At 35.3% G+C, this 22,300-nt stretch overlaps 1 protein-coding gene across 1 annotated transcript; it reads right to left on the reverse strand.

Moving 5' to 3' along the window:
* Positions 1-1,059: 1,059 nt before the first annotated feature.
* LOC129279792 (DGAT1/2-independent enzyme synthesizing storage lipids-like) lies at positions 1,060-18,130 on the reverse strand. The gene is made up of 7 exons (XM_064111939.1): positions 17,310-18,130; positions 15,039-15,316; positions 14,403-14,570; positions 12,700-12,893; positions 7,496-7,635; positions 5,743-5,806; positions 1,060-3,213 (listed from the first exon to the last, which is right to left on the reverse strand). Exons 1-7 carry the CDS (start codon positions 17,378-17,380, stop codon positions 3,106-3,108), a joined length of 1,023 nt encoding a protein of 340 aa, XP_063968009.1. The 5' UTR covers positions 17,381-18,130; the 3' UTR covers positions 1,060-3,105.
* Between the last annotated feature and the right edge of the window lie 4,170 nt (positions 18,131-22,300).

The raw sequence follows: 22,300 nt of genomic DNA on the forward strand, positions 1-22,300 counted from the left end.
AATATTGGCAAATGCCAGTGACGTTCTAATGAATTCAATTCAATTCATGTTTATACAGCCGACAAAACAGGGGCTCATACTCATCCACTCCTACCAAAGAATCTCAGCTGAACCGCATGATGGGTATGATAAAAACAAAGAAAATTACAATGGTTGATTTAAATCAGAATGCAAAATCTCTACTATACTGTGTGCTTTCCAAATAACGCTTGAAATTTGGTCAGCTGCATTTATACAGAAAAAAAAAAATGTGGTCCTCTTGCACTGGTTACTGTAACTGTGGATGTGGCCCATGAAAACGCGACATATGCTGGCATACACTCTGTCTATACAAAGGAAAATTTTGAGAGGTTCTCACATATCCTCTTGAGTCTGTAGTAATTGCCATTCTTTGGACAAATATGAACATAGTCTCCAAACTGTTAAGTTCACGTTACTGGTCATTTCTCTCTTTATCAGACTACACGTACATGTAGCTGGTATTGCTAACAAGGAATAGTCGATCACACAAATTTTGAATTCACATTTATATACTTTGGCAACTAGTTCTAGAAAGAGCCAAGACACAATGAATGATTTCATCACATTTCGAATCGCTTGAAAACAGGAAGTTATAGATACAAAAAATATACACCAATATATCCTCACACATCAAAAATTTACAATTACCTTATAACAAACTATATATTGCTTGTTTTAACAATACCTTGCATAAAGAGAAATATATTACATATCTTTGATTGCATCTAATCCCACGTATGATTGTAGTCAATATCATTTTAATAAAACTTTACTGCACATCAAGATATACATTAATTGCACATAATCATTCATGGACTATATGATTAAAGTAGAGAATTAACTAGATTTCGGCAAGCTATCATAGCAAAAAAACACACACACACATATACAATGTGAAGTATTCTCTCAGATGAGGATAGGTACTAGATGTATTTAAATTTCATCATAAACTCATATTTTGTAATATGAATACAAAGTCGAGTAGTAGTATATTGAAATGATGGGGTGTGTATGTGTGCGTGCACCTTTTGTAATGAGTTGCATAATTTGCACGTTGGCAAAAAAAAAAAAAAAATCATGAACTGAATAATATTTCTGTGGCAAGCGAATCAAAAAACACTTTTATCTCCCTCTTTCCATAATTTCTGACATTTTCATTACCGGTACCCTGCTAAGAAGATTTCAAACTGCTACAGCTTGATCTAAACCCTGAAAATTGGTAATATTAAAGGTCAAGTCCACCTCAGCAAAATATTGATTTGAATCAATATAGAAAAATCAGACAAGCATAATGCTGCAAATTTCATCAAAATCGGACGTAAAATAAAAGAAAGTTATGACATTTTGAAGTTTCGCTTATTTTTAACAAAAAAGTTATATGCACAATTTAGTCGCATGCAAACCAGAGAATCGATGATGTCCCTCAATCACTATTTCTTTTGTTTTTCATTGTTCGAATTTTACATTATTTCAATTTTTGCAGATTTGACAATGAGGACCAACTTGAAATAACCATAAAATGTTAAGCAATGGTAATTCAACATGTTCAGGGAGAAATAAAACTTTGTTTCACAGGACAATGAGGAGAGTATTAGAATATTTCATATTTCATATAATAAAAATACAAAAGAAATAGTGAGTGATGTCATCAGTTCCCTCATTTGCATACCGACCAGGATGTGCATATAACTGTTTTGTGAAATTAAGCGAAACTTTAAAATGTCATAACTTTCTTATTTTACATCCGATTTTAATGAAATTTTCAGTGTTATGCTTGTTGGATTTTTCTCTTTTTATTCAAATCAACTTTTTGTTGGGGTGGACTTGTCCTTTAAACAGAATATTACATGGGTTATCATGTCAGACTTACAGTATCCTTAAAAACTCCAGCATATTTTATCTTCTCTTTTCATGGTGTTACTAATGTATAAATAATTCCTGTATACTTTAGTACTTTATGAATACTTAAGCCCTTTAAGTATCACATTGGATTAAAACAAATATTCTTAGCATATCTACCATACACATAAACAGTACTTGATGAGAAGAAATCACAAAATACCAAATCATGGAAAAAACAGATTTTCAAATTAAAATTTCAATACACATTTAGGTAAAGGCCACCACACACCTCTTGATTGGTCTGTGACCCAATTTTGGAATAAAACTTGGTAAAATTTGATGTGAATATTGAGACATGGAACATAATACTCAATAGACTTCTGAATCATTGCACAAATACTGTGACTATGCTGCCATGAATATTAGAATAAAAGTTAATTGAATATCTAGTTGTCATGACATCACAGCAATCGTATGATTGGCTATTTATTTGAAACCAATATGGACTTCCCCCTAATAAATGCTTGCAATCATCCAAAATGGTTATATAGTGTTCTTACAGCTAATTTGAACCTCAAAGAAAAAGATACCTTTCATTCAGTTTCAAAAAATAAATCTGACTTGTTAAAAGATTGGGCCATGGACCAATCGTAAGGTGTGCAGAGGTCTTAAGACATATCGGCCTGAATTCACAAAGGTGGTTTGAAAACCAACGGTTGAGTCCATGGTTTATGCAGATTTCCTGTATAAATTACGTTTATTTTACTGTGTATATTAAAAAATTCCAATCCTGACGCGCACTTTTGTCACAGTGCACAAAATTGACGCCTGTTACTGTGGTTATCCACGCTATTTTATTCATGAGTCCTCTGTTTTGAATGAATGAGTCCACTCTTCAAACAGTGGACTCATTAATAAAATAGCGTATCTAACCATGGTAACAGGGGCCAATTTGGCGCACTGTGACAAAAGTGCGCATCAGCATTGGAATTTTTTATACACGCGCCCGATACGCAGTAAATTAAGCATAATTTATGCAGGAAATCTGCATAAACCATAGATTCAGCCATGGATTTTCAAAACTACTTTTGTGAATTCGGGCCAAAGTGGTCCAAAGTATGATTGTACACTGTCAGGCATTTCTATTTTGATTCATATATATTTATTATATGGGGTCGAAAGACTGTATAGATCTAAACATGTACTGTCTTAGACCTGAAATTTATCTTCTACCTAAGGTACTTATTCTTCCTTTTCTTTGGAGGTTGAGAAGCGTTCAAGGAAAGCTCTTCGGATGCTACCTGGAATTTTCTGGTGCTTTTGAATCAAACCCTCAACTGCTTCATGGGCCTAATTGGAAAACATAAAAAAGAGGGAAAAATCGGATGTGAGAATCTGAAATGAGGTATAATTTTGTTGTTAGAGATAATGCCGTAATGTTTACATTCAAATTTATACTTCTGTTCTGTTACTGTTCTTATTTATGATAGTGGTAATGATGACGATGATGATCAGGGGCGGATCAAGGATTTTCAAAAAAAGGGGGGGGGTGGGTAGGAAAATTTTACCAATAAAAATTTGACAAGCAAACAAAAAATCCTCACTTTCAAAGGGGGGAGGGTATGGGCTGAATGTGCCCCCCTGGATCCATCAGTGATGAAGATGTTGATGGTGATCTGAAATGATGATGATCTGATGATGAGAATCTGAAATGAGGTATTAATTTATTTGTTGTTTGCAGTAATGTAATGTTTACATTCAAATACTTTTTTGTTACTACTCTCATTTATGATAGTGTTGTTGATGATGATGATGGTAATGATGACAATGATGGTGATGATCAAGGTAATGATGATAGTTATGATGATGATAATGATCATGGTGATGATGATAATGCTGATTGTGATGATGATGATAAAATATACTTAACCCTAAATAGACTGGGCTATTTCGATGCCTAAGAAGACTGGGGGGGGGGGGCTGATTCAGCCCCCCCCTTATGATCTCGGCCGTCGATCGCGCGATCGCGATGAAACTTGGCACGCGCGTTACCCATGGCATGATCTACAAAACTATAAGATCAAATTCTTCGAAAAATCTCATTGCTAATTAATTATGCTAATTTATGCGTAAAATCAAGTTTGCTTTAATTAACTAAATAATGCCCCTAAAATGCAAATTTTTGGTACACAGACACTTTATATGGATCTGATCAAATGTACAAATTTTTTTTTCAAAATCACATTTATTTTCTTATGTATTTTATTGTTTTCTAAATTTCTTATGTATTTCCCTGTTTTTCGACTTTCTGTTTTTTATTGTTTTTTCAATGGAAATTGTCCCGGACTTTATTTTGACCATAAATAAGATGGAATCAATTGATTTCAATCAGTAAAGGGAAAAATAATGATACATTTATGAATTTTGACTAAAAAGACTATTTGCATTAGATTTGTACACAAATTCAAGTTTTTGTGCAATTTTGGGTCTGCATGCACTTACAAAATGTTAGGTAATTTCAAAACCGCGTACCCGGGAGTCGCAAATTTGATCTCAAAAGTTGCGCGAGACTTGAATGTAAAAAGTCAGTGAGCGACACGGTAAAAAAAATTCGCGCGACGGATTTATCACGAAAAACGAAAAATGTTGAGGGGGGGGGCTGAATCAGCCCCCCCAGTCTTCTTAGGGTTAAGACTATCATAAAAAAATGTTCCTGCCATTTCTCCCATATATAGTTGTCTATGATTTCAGTCCAAAAATATGCAATTAGGGGGCAGATATCTATGTCATGCATGCATACCAATCAAAATTTATATGATGATTGATATAGTACTGTGTAATAAAATTTGTGTAATAATTTGATTTATATTAAACATTACAAATCAATAACTAGTGTTTTGTGCTGTACAAAAGAAATACCAGCATGACAGACAGTGTATATTTATATGGACTACATAACATAACAAAAGAAATAGAAAGTTAGGTACCATCTTACAGCCCTTGTCAAATGGTATACAAATAACGAATAGGCATGAGTGCGATGGTGCGAGATTTTGCATCAGGTGAAAGAAAGATGCTCTATTCAACAATAATAATTATACTTGCTTATATAGCGCTAAACATTTTGCATCAGGTGAAAGAAAGATGCTCTATTCAACAATAATAATTATACTTGCTTATATAGCGCTTAACAGCGCGCTGCGTTTCAAGGAATAAATTCCTGCCAGGTACCCATTTACCTCACCTGGGTTGAGTGCAGCACATTGTGGATCAATTTCTTGCTGAAGGAAATTACGCCATGGTTGGGATTCGAACCCACGACCTTCTGTTTCAAAGTCCGGAGACTAATCCACTGGGCCACAACGCTCCACATATATGCAGCATATACGCATATACAAGGCGTTAGCCGAGTTGAATAGAGCGTCTCTTTCTTTCACCGAATGTGAAATCTTGCACCATTGCACGAATAAGAATATTCGCTATTTGTGTTGTACAACGCCTCGGAATTTAGCGAAAATATGTCTGAAAAAACAAAGAGTTTTTCCCTGCAGTTATCTATGAAAAGGGAGCAAAAATATTGAAAGCGAAAAGCAAAATCCCACAAGCGCACATGACCTTGGGCAGCATTGCGCATTTAGCCAACAGGCTTATACGCGTATTGCACCTTTATTTTTACTGAGCGTAATGAATTAAATTGTATTGTGACGTCACCTCCTAAAGTCGTGCAACGGTACATTTTAGATGGTACGTCTTGTGTGTAACGGTACGAATGTTTGACATTCGCCCTCCCATTTTCTCGCATACAAGCTACATGTAAGTAGGCGTTGTACAATAGGCAATGTATTTGAATTAAGGTGGGATGACCAAAGAACACAATACCTTTTGTACAATGTCATCTACTGTCATTTGAGGATCCCATTGTATTGGAGGACCGATGAATGTTCTGATGTATTTAAAGAAACAAACACAAACATTAATTACATTATTATCTAAAAAAAAATGCAGAGCTAGCCAAATGACTTAAATAATCCACAATGTAAACAAAGATTAAAGTATGTGATAATCAAAGGTCCAGGGCCCTCGGACAGGAACACATGATAGAATGTAATCAACAAGTGGGTTTGTTAAACAAGAGCTTTTCTTATTGTACACGCATCTGCATATATGAATGCCTATAAAAACACATATGCAATTGATTTCAATATTTGCATTATGCAGTCCGATCATTTAATTCCACTGTAAGCTTATAATGGTACATGTCTTCTGTGCATTGATACACTATTCAGACTTTATGGTAAGTTTAAAATTGTGCAAAATTTATGAATTTACAATTTTACAATATGCTTTCTGCTCAGATCCTTTAAGGCGACCGCACAACATACGTTTGGTCTGCGATCCGATTTCAGAATAAAATGTAGTAGAATTTGATGCTAATATTGAGACTTGGAATACCTTTACCGTGTAATGTTCTAAATGATCATACAAATACCTATGTTCAAATCTGTGACTATGCTATCATCCTTCTTAGAATAAAAGTGAATATAATATCTAGTCGTAATGACGTCAAAGCAGTCGTACGATTGGCTACGATATGAAACTAATTTGGCCTTTACTCCAAAAAATTTATGGCTTGCATTCTTTCAAAATGGCTATATTAGTATTCTTTCAATTAATTTTAACCTCAAATAAAATGATATGTTCCATTCACTTTTTCAGAAAATGAGCAAAATGCGATTTGTTCCAAAATCGGATCGCAAACAGTCGTAAGGCATGCGGTGGCCTTTATATATTGCAATTTCAAGAAAGGGCATCTGTCTCTGACCAGGGCACTTGGAACGATTATTTACTAGGGGGTACTGGTTTGAAAGGGAAAAAAAGTGATTTGGGTAAGGCAAAAAAAACAAAACAAGGGAGATTGCTAAAAATTGAAGGATATCTTGGTTAAATTTTGAGTTTTTAGCGTACCTACTTTATATCTAGGGGTGCTGCCAATGGTAAGTAACACAAGCACCCCCCCTTCCCCCCTCTCCACCATAGAATATAAAATCAGTGTTATACACGTATGTAGATTCCAGGGGCCCAATCCATAAAGAATTACAATGATTGTTACTTTGCCATTATGGCAACTTCCATGTTAACAGTGCTAAGTAGCTAATCACAATGAAGGTTTCCATGGAATTGCAATAATTGCAAGTCTGTATAAAGCTAGCCAACTGGACCCATTATCCTTAAAATTGTACGTGTAGGTTTTACATGGACTCTTCTGTGTATAAATTTACGAGTTACTGTAACATATAGCAAGTCAAATTACTTTCTGAATCAATCCGTTTTACTTTATTCACTTTTCTAATCAGTTTACTAAATGGTATTATTTTTCACTTCCTTGAGGTCAACTCTCCATCTTCAACAATAAAATCAGATACAATGACAAATTGTACTAAAAGTGAAAGTTCTCACATCCTTTGTTTATTTAATATTGTGTTATTCGCTCACTTCATTTTACTAAATAGTGACTTTTTACTTTCGATGTCAACTCTCTGTCTTAGCCTGTAAACAGATAAAATTGCTAATTGAAATAGAAAGTGAAACTTCTCACATCCTTTGTTTAAATCATTTTGTATTTCACACTCACTTCAGTTTCACAGGGAAACCCCCATAGATTGGAACCAATGGGGCTCTAGTCTTCTCATACAGCCACCGGAGGATGTTACGCCCTAGCTTGGGTGTACGGAAGGCTTCTCTGCAATTCTGAGTAAAGACTGGAATGATAGGCTACAAAAATTGAGGAAGAAAAATATGATTTGTTAACCCTTTTTTTTTCTCTCTGAAAATTTATTTTTGATATCATTTCATAATTTTACTTTCGACAAAACAAAAATCAAGAAAATACAGTTTGGTCAAGTAAATATCAAAGGTCAATGGGATAAACAAGATTGTCCTACTATTATACTTGAAATGAATAAAAATACAGTTTGGTCAAGTAAATATTAAAGGTAAATGGGATAAACAAGATTGTCCCACCATTATTCTTGAAATAAATGAAATAGAATGAATATGAATCTTCAATCAATAGTATGACACAATTTCCAGTAAATGATTCATATTTCAAGCAAAAAGGGAAGCCTACTAAATAGCGAAAGCTTGTATTTTGTGGGCTCCTCAAAACAGTAGAGTGTAGACTAATGACAGCTTCATAGGAAAAAGAGAAAAGAACATACTATTTACCAACAGGGACAAGGACATACATGTATAAAAAGAAATTGCATGAAACAACCAAGATATGAAATGAAGCCACAAATGTAACAAGGTGTAAATATTGCATGCTCATAATTTTGAACTGCTAAGATTGCAATGTCAATAATGACTTGCTTCACGAGAGATTTATCATGGTTATTTTCATCATTGAATTGGCTTTATTCAACAAAGGCATTCTTTATCTTTTTCTTACTATCATTATCACTATAGGCAACCTGTCAAAGGTCTGTTCCATTACTATTATTATTATTTGTTTGGCGTCACCAGTGCCTGGGAGGCGAAAAGCGAACTGAATCACTATGACCCGCAGGTTTCTCCTCCCGATATAACTGATTGGGGGAGTGCAGGTGGACCACTACACCGGACCATGTGACTTTAATAGCAGGAGTCCTGGTGGGTGTTTCATAAAGCTGTTCGTAAGTTAAGAGCGACTTTAAGAACGACTGGTGATCCTTTCTTGTGGTAAATGGTATACACAAAAATGTTCATTGGCAATGGTTTAGCGCGTAAGAAAGGTTCACCAGTCGTTCTTAAAGTTGTTCTTAACTTACGAACAGCTTTATGAAACGGTCCCCAGGTCTTAGGTGCGATTCATATTTCCTGCATCCTCCATTATTTGTGTATGATAAAATGTGAAGATTGGTAATAACAGGCCGCTTGCAAGATTCCTGCGCAAAAGGCGCAGCTGTGACTTTTGACATGGTGCCTTATTTGTATTTTAGTAACAAACTCACTGATCAATAAACTTGTTTTGTATTTATAACAAGATTACTTCATGTACATGTATGCAACACTCGTTTGCACAAAAAGTATGACTGTTACATACTTTTTTAAGACATTATGGGAGATCGGGGTTAGTTGGAACGCGGGGTAAGTTGAAACATTGTAATTTTCTTTACCGCCTTTAAATAAATTTATGCAATACTGCCCTCAATTTATTGCCATTATCAACAGATATCCACCACATTACAGATAACACATGTGCAACAAGCCTGTTGAAGTTAGAAAGGAATTTTTGTTTGTTCACCTTCTGAGTAATTTTTTTCTCTTTCAGAAATGTTTTATTATCTCAGAGAAGTTTATAACTCAAGTTGGCCTGTTTGGTAGTATAAAAGACACTTGTACCAAGCTTCATAATAAAGTTATTGATATGCCATGGTGAATCCCTTATTTGTGCTGTAAGCTTATAAACAGTGGCGTACCGTGGGTCACGGCATTGGGGGGGCACCCGCAAAAAAATTGAGTCACTTAGTGAGCGCGCGAAGCGCGCTCAGTTGTCAGGTATTCTGACCTAATAGAGACATTTTAAGGAAACACTTGTAGTCATTGTAATCATGAATAACATACGCATCTCAGCAATCAAATAATGCGAGCGCGAAGTGCGAGCTGAAAATTTTTGATATTCAGACCTAAAAAAGGACTTTATAATCGAATTTTTGTGATCATGATAAGTACCTGTCTCGTTAAACAATGCGAGCGCAAAGCGCGAGCCGAAAATTTTTGTATATATTGATCCCAAACAGGGAGATCTAAAGGACTATATCTTAGGAATCTCTTAATAGTATACATATCTCACCATAGTCATCTAATGCGAGTGCCAAGCGCTTGCTGATTTTGTTAGAATTACATTTAAACACATATGAAACACTTGTAGTCATTGTAATCATAAATAACATAGGCATCTCACTAATCAAATATTGCGAGCGCGAAGCGCGAGCTAAAAAATTAGGAATTTCAAACATGAAGAGGGGAAATTTAAGGCTTGTTTGTAGGAATTTGCGAAAACATACGTATTTCAATAACCAAATGATGCGAGCGCGAAGCACGAGCTGAAATTGGTGTATATATTGTCCCAAAACAGGATTTTTTTTAAGGAATCGATTAAGAGTATACATCTCACTATAGTCATGTAATGGGAGTGCCAAGCGCATGCTGATTTTGTTAGAATTACATCTGAACACATGAAGCACTTTTTGTAGTCAATGTAATCATGATTATCATACGAATCTCACTAATCAAATATTGCGAGCGCGAAGCGCGAGCTGAAAATTTAGATAATTCACACCTGAAGCGGGGCAGTCTAAGGCTTGTTTGTAGGAATTCACTAAGACCATACGTATTTCACTAACCAAATGATGCGAGCGCGAAGTGCGAGCTGAAAATTTTGGATGTTTAATGTAGATCAGAAAAAGGGACATTTCAAGGACTGATTTTAGGAATTCATGGAGAGCAGACATATCTCACCAATCCACTGAAGCGAACGTAATCACGGACAGGAAATGTTTTATATTAAGACCTTAACATGGGGCAATCACTTTAAGTAGTCATGAAAAAGAACCATATGTCACTACAGAAAACAATAATATATTTGGTGTATATTGACTTGAAAACGGGGGGTTTTCGTACAACAGGTTTATATATCTCTTTAAACAGACAATGCGAGCACCAGGAACAATGAAGACATGGACCCTGAGCAAATTATGTTTCATAAACTTATGATAAAAATGTTTCCTATGTAAAATAACATAACATGATTATAATACAATATACAATTATAATGAATAATAATTTCTTTCCCACTACGTTCCTCTTTCTTTCTCCCTCTTTTCTCCTTTTCCCCGTTTTTTTTTTTGGTCAGCCGATTGGGGGGGGGGGGGGGGGGGCACGTGCCCCCCATGCCCCCCCGTAGTTACGCCACTGCTTATAAATGTCAAACGGGCATCTGGGGTTAGTTGGAACAGAATTGAAGGAACATGTACCACTTACCCCAAACATAATTATGAATAAAAACATTGGATATGAGAAGAAAATGTATACAGTATTTCACATCATTTTGAACATGTATTGTAATCTATGCCTTTTTTGTTTCTCAGTTGGGTCTGAGTGTGCATTTAAGGCTTATTTTAGTTCCCTAATGCACGGAGGGGGGGGGGTCAATTTGAGCGCCCTCCCTCAACAAATTTTGTCACTAAGCGCAAATTTTTTTTTTACCGCACAGCTTGCTGACTTTTTACTTTGAAGTCTTGCGCATCATTTGAGACCAAATTTGCGATGCCTAGGTGCGCGATTTCAAAATCACGCAACATTTGGTACGTGCATGTCAGATCCAAAATTGATCATAAACGTGATTCCATGTACAAGGTAATTGCAAATTGTGTTTTTCAACCAAAAATCATAAATGTATGATTATTTTTACTTTTGTTGGCTGATATGGATTAATTTTATGCTATTTATGATCGCAAAATGGTCTCCGACAAAGTTCATCGGAAAATAACAATAAAAAACAAAGATTAAAAAAACAAAGGAATACAAATAAAAAAATACAAAAGTACACAAGAAGTTTTATTTTTTTGAAATTTTTCGTAGATATTTGTTATACATGTAAAAATTGATACTCTCGCCAAAAATTAGCATTCTACATGTACTAGTTAAATAAATTGAATTAAGGCAAAAACATACACAAAAAACAAATTTAGGGCAAATTTCATATGCTTATTTGCATAAAATTTAAAAATATGAACAATTAATTTTTGTCATGTAAATTTGATGCAGAAGTACATGATATTGCTGATACATTTAACTGCATGTAAAATCATGTGCACACAAATACGTGGACTTCTACTACAGAGTCGGCTTGCGTGAGCGGCTGTATAATAGAAAACATAAAGTTCAACATATCAGAATACACACCTTTAATATTTTGAACTTGTAAAAAATAAAGCAAATAGGCTAAAACCACGTAATATTACAGTTGTAAGTAGTTTTAGTATAATTCTTAATTGACCATGCAGTGTTCCAACTTACCCCGTATATGGGGTAAGTTGGAACGCTTGCGATGGTCTTGTTCAAGGTGGATTTTATTCAGTAACCATCATAGAGTTGACAAATTTATGGGGTACATTTGAAGCCCTTTAATAGATATATGCTTTAAGCTGATATTTTGATTGTTTCTCAAGTAAATTCTATTTGAATTTTACAGCCATTTTTGTCAAAAATGTTCCAACTAACCCTGATCTCCCCTAGCTATGCAATATAAATTTACCAGTTGTGACCAGCCACCCGAACACCAACAATAAGACGTCCAAATTGAATTTTGATATGTATTCATTGAGCTTGAAAACTCACATCCTAACCTCTCAATTGACACATAACTTGTCAAAATTGATTGAAAATAACCTTCACAACACAAGTATCTCCTTGAATGTAGAAGAAATCTAGCAAGAGCTTAAAAAAACAAAGAGAAAACAATGTTTGAAGTTTGGGGTTCACCACTCAAGCATGAGGTGTGCACACAATGCAAATTCAATGGAACTTCCAAGCAGTCTGCAAAATATGGTGTCAAAGAAACTGTTGTATGAACAGGTTCTTGTCTTTTATTCAACTTTGCAACTTCAGATTTTGACAGTGTGAAGAAGAATTACTCTTTCAGATAAGCTAATTTTCTCATGTTTCGTTTTTGAAGACCACATTACTATTTTGGCTACTTACAAAGAACCTTCCCAGTGACTTATTGCTGGTTTTGCAGGGGCTGTTCACAATTATTATTGCTAATTAATAGTAATATCAAAATCAAAATCATACCACTTTAGCTTCCTTCGTAACCTGTGCAAAGCCTTTCCTCTTGAACCACATGAGAGGGTATGTATTTCCACTGAAGTAGGCCTCCCTGGTACCACCTGGTGCTATGGCCAATAAGTTACCCTCCTTGAGGATCCGAACACAATCCTCTCTGTTACCTGTTGTCACTGCAAAGATTCTCCACAGGAGCTTGAGGCCTAGGATAAAACAGATTATAATGATGATAATAATAAAAAGTTTAGCAAATATCACATTATAATTATAACGTATTTATGCTTTGTGAAGGACTTGGATATCATTACCCTGGCTTTAGCTTGGCAGCTGTAATTATTTACAGCACAAACGTATATTTCAAGGAATAAATTCCTGCCGGGTAACCATTCACCTCACCTGGATTGAGTGCAGCACAATCTATTTCTCGCTGAAGGAAACTATGTCATAGTTGGGAATTGTCCCCACGACCCTCTGTTTCAAAGTCTGGAGACTAATCCACTGGGCCTCAACGCTCCATGTATTTTACTTTAGTATGAAAAGTGCGTTGTTATAGATAAAAATAGGAAATACACCACACATCTTGTCATGCACTGACCAGGGATTCATCAAATGATGACCTGGCTGGATTCATTCCTTAAAATTGCTTGTGTGTTGTACAAGGCTTTCTGACTCAAGCAGGTATTATGATATTCTAATCCTAAGAGATGTTAAATGAATTACAAAATGCACTGTAACAGAATTTCTTCTTCATTATTTCAAATATGTACATGTATGAAGACTCAATTTTCCTTAATCAAATATTCGTTGTTTCACAAAATAAAAATGGAATCTATATTCCCTATTCTCAGAGGAGAGGGAGAGAGAGAGAGAGAGGGGGGGGGGGGCGGCTTGCCTTCCCATTCTCCTTATCTCCTTGGAAGCAAATATTTGTTATACCCCTCTAATTGTAGATCTCACTATCTACTCCAACTTTATTTACACTTGATTGCATCTTTGTAATTTTTCTTGCAATGTCAATATTTTTGCATCTGAATCAAAACGAAATGAAATAAAATACTATGGAGAGTGTAGGAAGAGTAGCCCTGAATGTGATGGAAAGATAGAGTGGCAACAACTTCCTGTCTACATGTAAAGGCTAGGGCTAAACCTTCACATAGGCTGTATATTTTACTAATATTTCCTTGTTACTTCAATTCAACATTGTGGTTGAATTTCAACTACAATTAATTTCTGTTAATGATTAAATGTCAAGAGCAGAAATCATTCATAAATAATCAAGTTGAACAACAACCAAGTTGATTAAAATCTTTAAAACACATTCTATTTAAAACTTTAAAAGCATACAAGTACCGTAGACCACGTTCAGAATACACATGAACGAAATACAAAAAATATTGTACTCTGTCCCCCTTCAAGTGTCTTGTTGTTTAGATTGATATTTCCTGATAGGAGTGACCACACTCTAAGAAATATAAAAAGGAGCATGAAACGTATTACTGAATTTGGTCTCTATATAAAATTTCATAATAAAGTACATTACAAATAATTAAGAGAATATGTGTGTGATATTTGTCGACTCGAGTGCTATTCAATACTTTGCAGAACAAATTTCCTAATTCATTTAAAACATGCATGACAGAGCCAAAGGGAAGAAATGAGTGCACTGGTTGAACAGGGGGACAAAGTTACTTTGATAGTTTCAATCAACTCACCATGGAGTTTGTAAACAAATCTATCAGCGACTAGATTCAAAGAGCGCTTGCACTCTAATCTTATTTTACTGATGATGAAGTAGATATCGATAGGAATAGTCCCATGATAATACACCAACATTGCTCCACCCTCCTTTGGTACGTTTTCCAAACCTTGAATTTCATAACCTTGACAAGAAAATAAAAAGTATAAAATCAAATGTTATTGCATGTAATACGCAACAGAAAAGAAGGTAATAAATATTGTAATAATTTGATATGACACATAGCATAACATGTCCGTGTATGCTCTTGAAATATTTACTTCTAGTGAAGGGTTAATAATTTTAAGAATAATTAATGCGTACATTATTAACAGTGAATAATTTTGCTTTCCAAATTTGATTAGCATTTTAGTCATGAATTAGAGAACTACCGTACGTCCTACAGAGTCCTATGTAAAAATCTACATAAGAATTTTTGTCTAAGTAGATACATGTGTAGCAAATTGTGATGCGATACCAGGAAAATTATTCCGTTTGAAGTTAATTAAATCTCTGAGGATGTGTGGTATTTTCATTCAAGGTAAGACTTTATCTTGACATTTGGTGAATACATTCATTGCTGAATACATATTTCTTGACTCCTTTTTTATACCGAACCAAATTTTCCCAAAAAGATCCCATGCCATGACGATGTTGTTCCTAGCCCTCTCGAAAACCGACGCCGTGTAGACCTGGGATGTGGAGTCACCACCAATGTGGTACCAAGTCTTGTAGATATGAGCGTAGAATGAAGAGATATAGAGGAACATTAGCACCATAAGTGGGATGATGTTGAGAAACGCTACAAATAAGAAAAGTCTTGAGAGAACCCAGTAGAACAGCCATGTTGTTCCCATCAGTAAAGCAAGAGCTGACATTGTATCATTGTTGCTAAAAGAAGAGAGAGGGGGTGGGGGTGAAATAAAAAGAGTTATATTTTTCAGAAATTAAAATAGGCTTACATTTTACATTATGTAGACATGTTAAACTGTATGAAATATTAAATATTTTGGAAACAATTTGTCCAGTTTAATAAATACATTTAACAATGATGAATAATTTTTCAACAGACAAAAATTTGATATGAAAGAATTATACCCCCTCAATGTAATTCCTAGCTCATGATCACATGGATGTGAACTGCATTCAAGATTTTTCATCTCCCTTCATAGATCTATTCCACCTTCATGTATAAAACAATAGAAATACATGACAATATTTTCAATTCAAAGGTCAAGTCCACTCAAGAAAATTGTTGATTTGAATAAATAGAGCAAAATCAAACTAGCAGAACACTGAAAATTTCAACAAACTATGATGTAAAAATAAAGTAAAATAAGAAAGTTTTGCTTATTTTTCACAAAACAGTGACATGCGCAATACAGAGACAAGCAAATGAGACATCTACCTATGGATGTCAAGGACCTCTACCCAAGAAACCCTCCATCCTCCTTGATTAGAAAGGCCTTGACAGTGAGATTACAGCTTATTTCTTCCACCTACCTTCTTCAAACTAGACCGTACAAGATTGCAAAGACCGCTGACTCAACTTGCCAGCACTGTCATGGTGCAGACAAAACAGTAGAACACTTTATTGCCACATGTCCCCATTCCAACTCAATTCGTTTTGAGTTTATCTCCTTACTCAAGGAATCTCTGAAAGACTACCCAGATGTGATCTTTTCTTATAACTCAGCAAACCCTACTCTGTTCACTTGTGTTGTGCTTCTTCCTCCTGTATCTGATCCACCAGTCTCTATCAAAGACTGCCTGCTTCTTAAGACCTTATTCTTTATATAGACTTCATATGTGTTGATTGAAATCTATTGATACATGCTGAGAACCTGCATAGCCACGATTAAAGAGAAATTCCAGTATTTGCAGTAAACACTGATTTCATGAGAAAGTCTGTAAAACAAGGCTTAATTGTCAGTATATCATCGAGGATCTAGATCTGGTACAGTTACATAAACTGAACTTTGTGAAATCTTGAAATCTACGCTGAAAAATGTTCACACTGAAGATCACCAACACAGATAGGCACACGTGGGACAGTGTATTATTATTGCTAAAATAAAGACCCGACGGAAGTGACCGAATCCGCGCTTATTTTGCTTATTTCTCAGCAATTACACAATTTCTTCCAGAATCCTTTGGCACATATTTTTTATTCATACAAACAGACACTTAGGTGGTCATTATATTAGATTCTGTAAAAAGTCATTTTTAGATCGTTACCAAAACTGGAATTTATCTTTAAACTACATGAACCTTGTCTTTACAATGATAATCCTGTCTTAACCCCTGGATGATTACTAACGTTGGATACTATTGCCTTCATAGGGCTGATCTCCGAAAGCAACGAAGGGAGAAAATCAGGGAGGAGGGAAGTCGATATTGTCCCTCACTTACTATTTCTTTTGTTCTGTATTATTTGAATTATACAATGTTTAATTTTTTACAGATTTGACTGAACCATATTCTAGTAAATTAAACAATGCTAATTCCACATGTTCAGGGAGGAATTTATCGTTGTTTCACTTGACAATGGGGAGAAAATCAGATTATTTCATATATCATATAACATACAAAAAAATATAGTGAGTGGATGATGTCATCAGTTAAGCAAAACTTTAAAATGTCATAATTGTTACATCTGATTTTTTGATGAAGTGTTGTTGACATACTTTCTCTTTTTATTCTTATCAACTTTATATTGAGATGGACTTGACCTTTATATGGGCCCCTTAAAATGGCAGAATTTCCAGAAAGCTTATCAATATCACCAGCATGCAAGCTGCTAACAGTTTGGATTCGTATGTGATTCAATAGTCATCATTTATCTTCCAATGTCATTGCAAGCTGAAATAAAATCTTAGCTTACCCAACTCCTGATGACATGAATTGATTGCAATGCTCCTGGGATGCTTCACACTGCTCTATTTCAAACTCCATCTCTCCTAAAGTGTGCTTCAATTTTTTTTTCTCAAAACTTAAAGTAAAAAGTCAACAGTGCCAAGTGAGGGCAGATTTAATATACTTAATGTTACTGACTCAGTAGTCAGTGACTGTAGTGTTACTGTAGTGAGATATTAAAACGATGAAAAGGCCATATTTGTTCTCTAGCAATACAGTGAATGAGAACAGAACATTCAAGATCCTCTTCTTCTTCTCTACATTTGTACTTTTGTAGGTTCTATGTTTGATTTGCCCAGGCGAGGTTGGCCTTTGGAGATCTGCAGCTGGGCTGAGCTGAGCTGAGCTGGAAGAAGACTCCGCCTAATCATTCATTCAGACTTAAATAATAGCAGTAGCGTCCCGGGCACGGCACAGCCGGCGCGGCGGTGCAATCTGAATCTCTCCCAATAAATTGTCTCCGCAGCTCCAGCTCCGTTTACGCCTTTTCGGGTCAGTTTGATTTGAGGGGGATTTGAGTTGCAGTTTAGCCAATGAAATTCAGATAATACTGCCCAGGTTTTGTGTGCGTCACGACGTAAAGATACAAAAATGGTTCTCGATTAGTGGGCCTACTGTACTTTCCAACTTGTTACTCACTGACACTTGTTAATTAACACTACAGTATTAACACTACAGTATTAACACTACAGTATTACTTAACTAAATCATGGCATAGCTAAAGCTAAGCCAGAAAGGTCCACTGCTGCAGTTGTTTATGTTTACGATATGCATTAGTGATATCTATACGCCAGGCCAGGCGTTTGGTATCAATTACAAGTATTATCCAAGGCCTGCTAATCTAATATTTCAAAATAATTTCCGTAAAAATGAATTTTTATCCGATGAAATGTAAATATAAGTTTATTAGTGGTTTATTACACTCATTACATTACAGTCAGACAGTTTCATATCATCGCTGGCTCAATGTTATTTTATTTAGGACGTATAATATTTCCATCAATAGCCTGCAAAAAGACTATTCGATGAATTGCCTATTTTTTCCCTTAGGATATGAAAGCCATTAACGTGCGTAGCATGCGAGGGCTTGCGCCTGGCTTGCGCTCTACGCGAAATTCGTGCCGTATTAGTTTTTTTTTAAACACATCATGGTTACGGAAATCTGATACAAACTTCTCCGACTCCGCATCAATCGACGAGATCAGCTAACCTTCATAAATGTTTAAAAGCGAATCCGTCCTATCAAAGGGATAAATCGGATCAATATCAGTTTTTCATAAATGGGGTGTTGTTATGGAAGGAGGCCATAAGCCAAAAGCGGTAAGTTGATGCTTCATTATTCCTTGAAACTTGAAACTCAATTTTAGCCGGTGCGTTTTAGTCTTCTCCGCCGCAGCTTCCCGCATGCCTCCTCCCTTTCGTGTGTGGTGTACTCGGCGGAGTCGCATCTCGCGATTTGCGTGGATGTGCGACCAACCAAATTTTCACTTCCTATCTTGTACTCATAATCCCTCACTTTATTGAAAGGGACCATGTGCATTACCTAGTTTATTATTTCTATTTGTTATCACAATTCATAAATATTTCGTAGTCTGCGTATATTTGGAGATCTAAACGACCACACCCAAAGGTGTTGGCGACCATTGTGATGACACTAATTCCCCGAGGATAATGGGCCGAGCTCACCCGGGCGAGGACGTGGTCCCGTATGGTCTGAGAATCCGCGGGATGAATATGTCCAACTTGAACATCGAACAGTACCCTCATTATGCACATGAATCATGACTTGTCCGCCTGTTCAGAAATGAATTGGGAAAATGATGTATTAGAACCCTACTACCTAGGTATTATTATTGAATGAATGATAAGATATTTAATACTAGTATTAAATAAGAGTAAGACTAAGTCTAAGTCTAACTCACTGTTTTACAGACATACACAGACTGACAGAGCACAGCCACAGAGACGGAGAGCCACTGCCAGTACAACAGTAATGTTCATGCTCATGTCATGACCTCGTATTTAATTCATGTGTTGAACTATTTACAAAAGTTCAAGGTTATAATATGCTTGGACTGCATTTACATGTATGTAAGTGGCTGGGAATTTCAGTTTACTAATAATATATTATATAGTCATAGTGGTAGTAATACAAAATAATGAATGTTCATGAGTGCAATGGACAGAATACTTCATGAGGTGAAAGATGAAATGATCCATTCAAGGAGGCATAGCCGAGTTGAATGGATCATTCGTTACATCTTTTCACCGAATGATTCTGTCCATTGCACGAATGAAAAGAACATTCATTATTTGGTTAATTGGTTTATACTTTATATGACATAAATTTTTTTTTTTTTTCATAAGAATTGAATTTCAATGCAAAATAAGCTTGGTCCACGTCTGTTGATTATCGCGTACATGTATATGTGCACTGCAAACACGAGTGGTTTTAATTGTGCCTGGGGTCTCGGTGCGCGAGTGCAATGGACAAAATCGTATGGATCCATTCAAAATTTGCTCAATGAATGGGTCCTAAATTGCAGCGTTGATGACGTCATTGTAAAATAGGCTGAATGATCGATACCAAACAACCAATCAAATGCAAGGATCTATCTAGGTGTCATATATAATATGCCAACTTGAAGCAAGTCTCCTCTTTTAAAGCTTTATAGGCACAGCTCTTTTTCACAGAGATGCATCAACGAAGGGAACAACCTCCCCTCAAATGTAGTCGAGTGCCCATCTGTAAAGTAAACAGCTTCAAATCCAATTTGTTGAAATATTGGAACTTCAGAAAAAAAGAAATTTGCCCCTAATAAAAGCTTTGCCTGTCCATGTTCATATGCTGTACAGTGCTGTTACATGTAAAAGTGTTTGGAATTCTCCATGAGAAGTCATCGAGAGGCAAATAAGTTATTAACTTTATATGCCTACATCCAAGGTATTGAAATTAAATTGCAAGTAAATGTTAATTACTATAAAAATACATGTAGAAAAACAAGTTATTTCAAATGATGTGACTGTTGTGACATCATACTGATAATAAATGCTTGAATGTTGTGCTAGTACTTGGATATTTAAGCTTTCAAATTATCAATGGTGACTGATAGATGTTGACCTTGTATTCAAATCAGTAGATCTACATGTACATGTATGTATGTCTAATTGTCTACATGTATGTAGATTTACAGTAGATCTACATGTACATGTATGTCTAATTGTCTACATGTATGTAGATTTACAGTAGATCTACATGTATGATCCTTGAAACTTGAAGAGTAATCCCTTCCTGCAGATCCACTCCAGGGCGCCGTAACACAAAGGTTTTAGCGATTAATCGCTAAATGAAATGACCAATCAAGATCTTCGTTGCATGCGCATTTTGCTAAGTAGACTGACTATGAACCAATCAGAATTGTTCTTTGAAATTAGCAATCAATCCAATTGCTAACCTTTGTGTTACGGGACCCAGATCACATAAAAAAACAATAAATAATGTATTTTGTCATCAAATAATGTACAGTGTCCAGTGTTCACATTCTAATAAAATCTACCGAGTTTGCATGACAAAAAGCTGATTGTTATTAGAAATAGTTTGACAATTTTGTATTCATTTTGTAGATCTACATCATCTTCATCATCATCATAAAAAACTTGACATATTGACAATATCATCATTAAATCAACATTAGCATCATCACCACCACCAACGTTATTCATCATCATCATCATCATCATCATCATCATCATCATCATCTATCAGGCCTAATAAGAAGTTGATTATTTGTTGGCTTTGCCATAATCTTATAACCTGAAAGACCGATAGCAATAAACTTTTATGTTTGTGGGTAACAACAGGAAGACATACAAGACACCCTTGTCAAATTTGGTAACAAAAACAACAGTCTGCTGACTAATCCCAAGTTTCTTATTTTCTACATGAACTTGTAATAATATACAGATACATGTAAAGTTGATAAAATTGGCAAATTACACAATAACACATTGACCATAATCAGGAGGCACATGCCTGAAGAACCCTTTAGAAATCTCTAGATCGTCATCGTCATCACCATCATTCACCATGATAATCATGATCATCAGTTCATCACCATCAGTGCCATCATCACCACCATCATTAATGTTCTCCTCATCATCATGACCACCTTCATGTTTAGTTTATCCCCATCATACATGTAGACATCATTTGATATCATCACCACTAGGCCCTACATGTAATCACCACCACCATCATTGTCGTCATCATCAATAACAACATCATTGCCATCATCACAATTATCATTGTCAACATTATTTATCATCGTCATTTTCATCTAGGCAGTGAATTTTAATTTTTAAAACAATGATACTGTAATCCCTCGAATCATATTCCTATCATTGAAGCCCTTGTTTCTGCATTGAAGGTAATTTTGTGGTGGTCCATTTTGCATACTGTATAAAAATAATAAAAGCCAGCTCTTTATCATGTTTTATTCTTTAAAATTGTCAATTATTAGTATTTTTTCATACTGTGGACTTTGTGCATTTTCTTTTATTAAACATAAAAGGGATGGTCCAGGCTGGAGATACATTTATAATTATATCTCAATAAATAGAGTAAAATTCACAGAGCAAAATGCTGAAAATTTGATCAAAATCCGATAACAAATTAAGTTATTGAATTTTAAAGATTTGCATTATTCCAGATTTCCGGTGAAACAGTTCTAGGCATGTCTGCATGAATGTTCATTTGGTGGGCTGATGATGTCGTATCCCCACTTGTTTTTTGGATTTCATTATATGAAATTAGGTTTAGATTCAAAATTTTTTCTTCCAAGAACTATTAACAATTGCATTGACAACTGATAAAATGCATTAGTTATTTATTTCCGCAACTTATTTCATTATAATGGAGACACATCATTATTTAAATGAAAAAATTAAACAATTACCATG

Source organism: Lytechinus pictus, chromosome 17 (genome assembly GCF_037042905.1).
Source record: "Lytechinus pictus isolate F3 Inbred chromosome 17, Lp3.0, whole genome shotgun sequence".
In the NCBI taxonomy this organism is placed as follows: domain Eukaryota; kingdom Metazoa; phylum Echinodermata; class Echinoidea; order Temnopleuroida; family Toxopneustidae; genus Lytechinus; species Lytechinus pictus.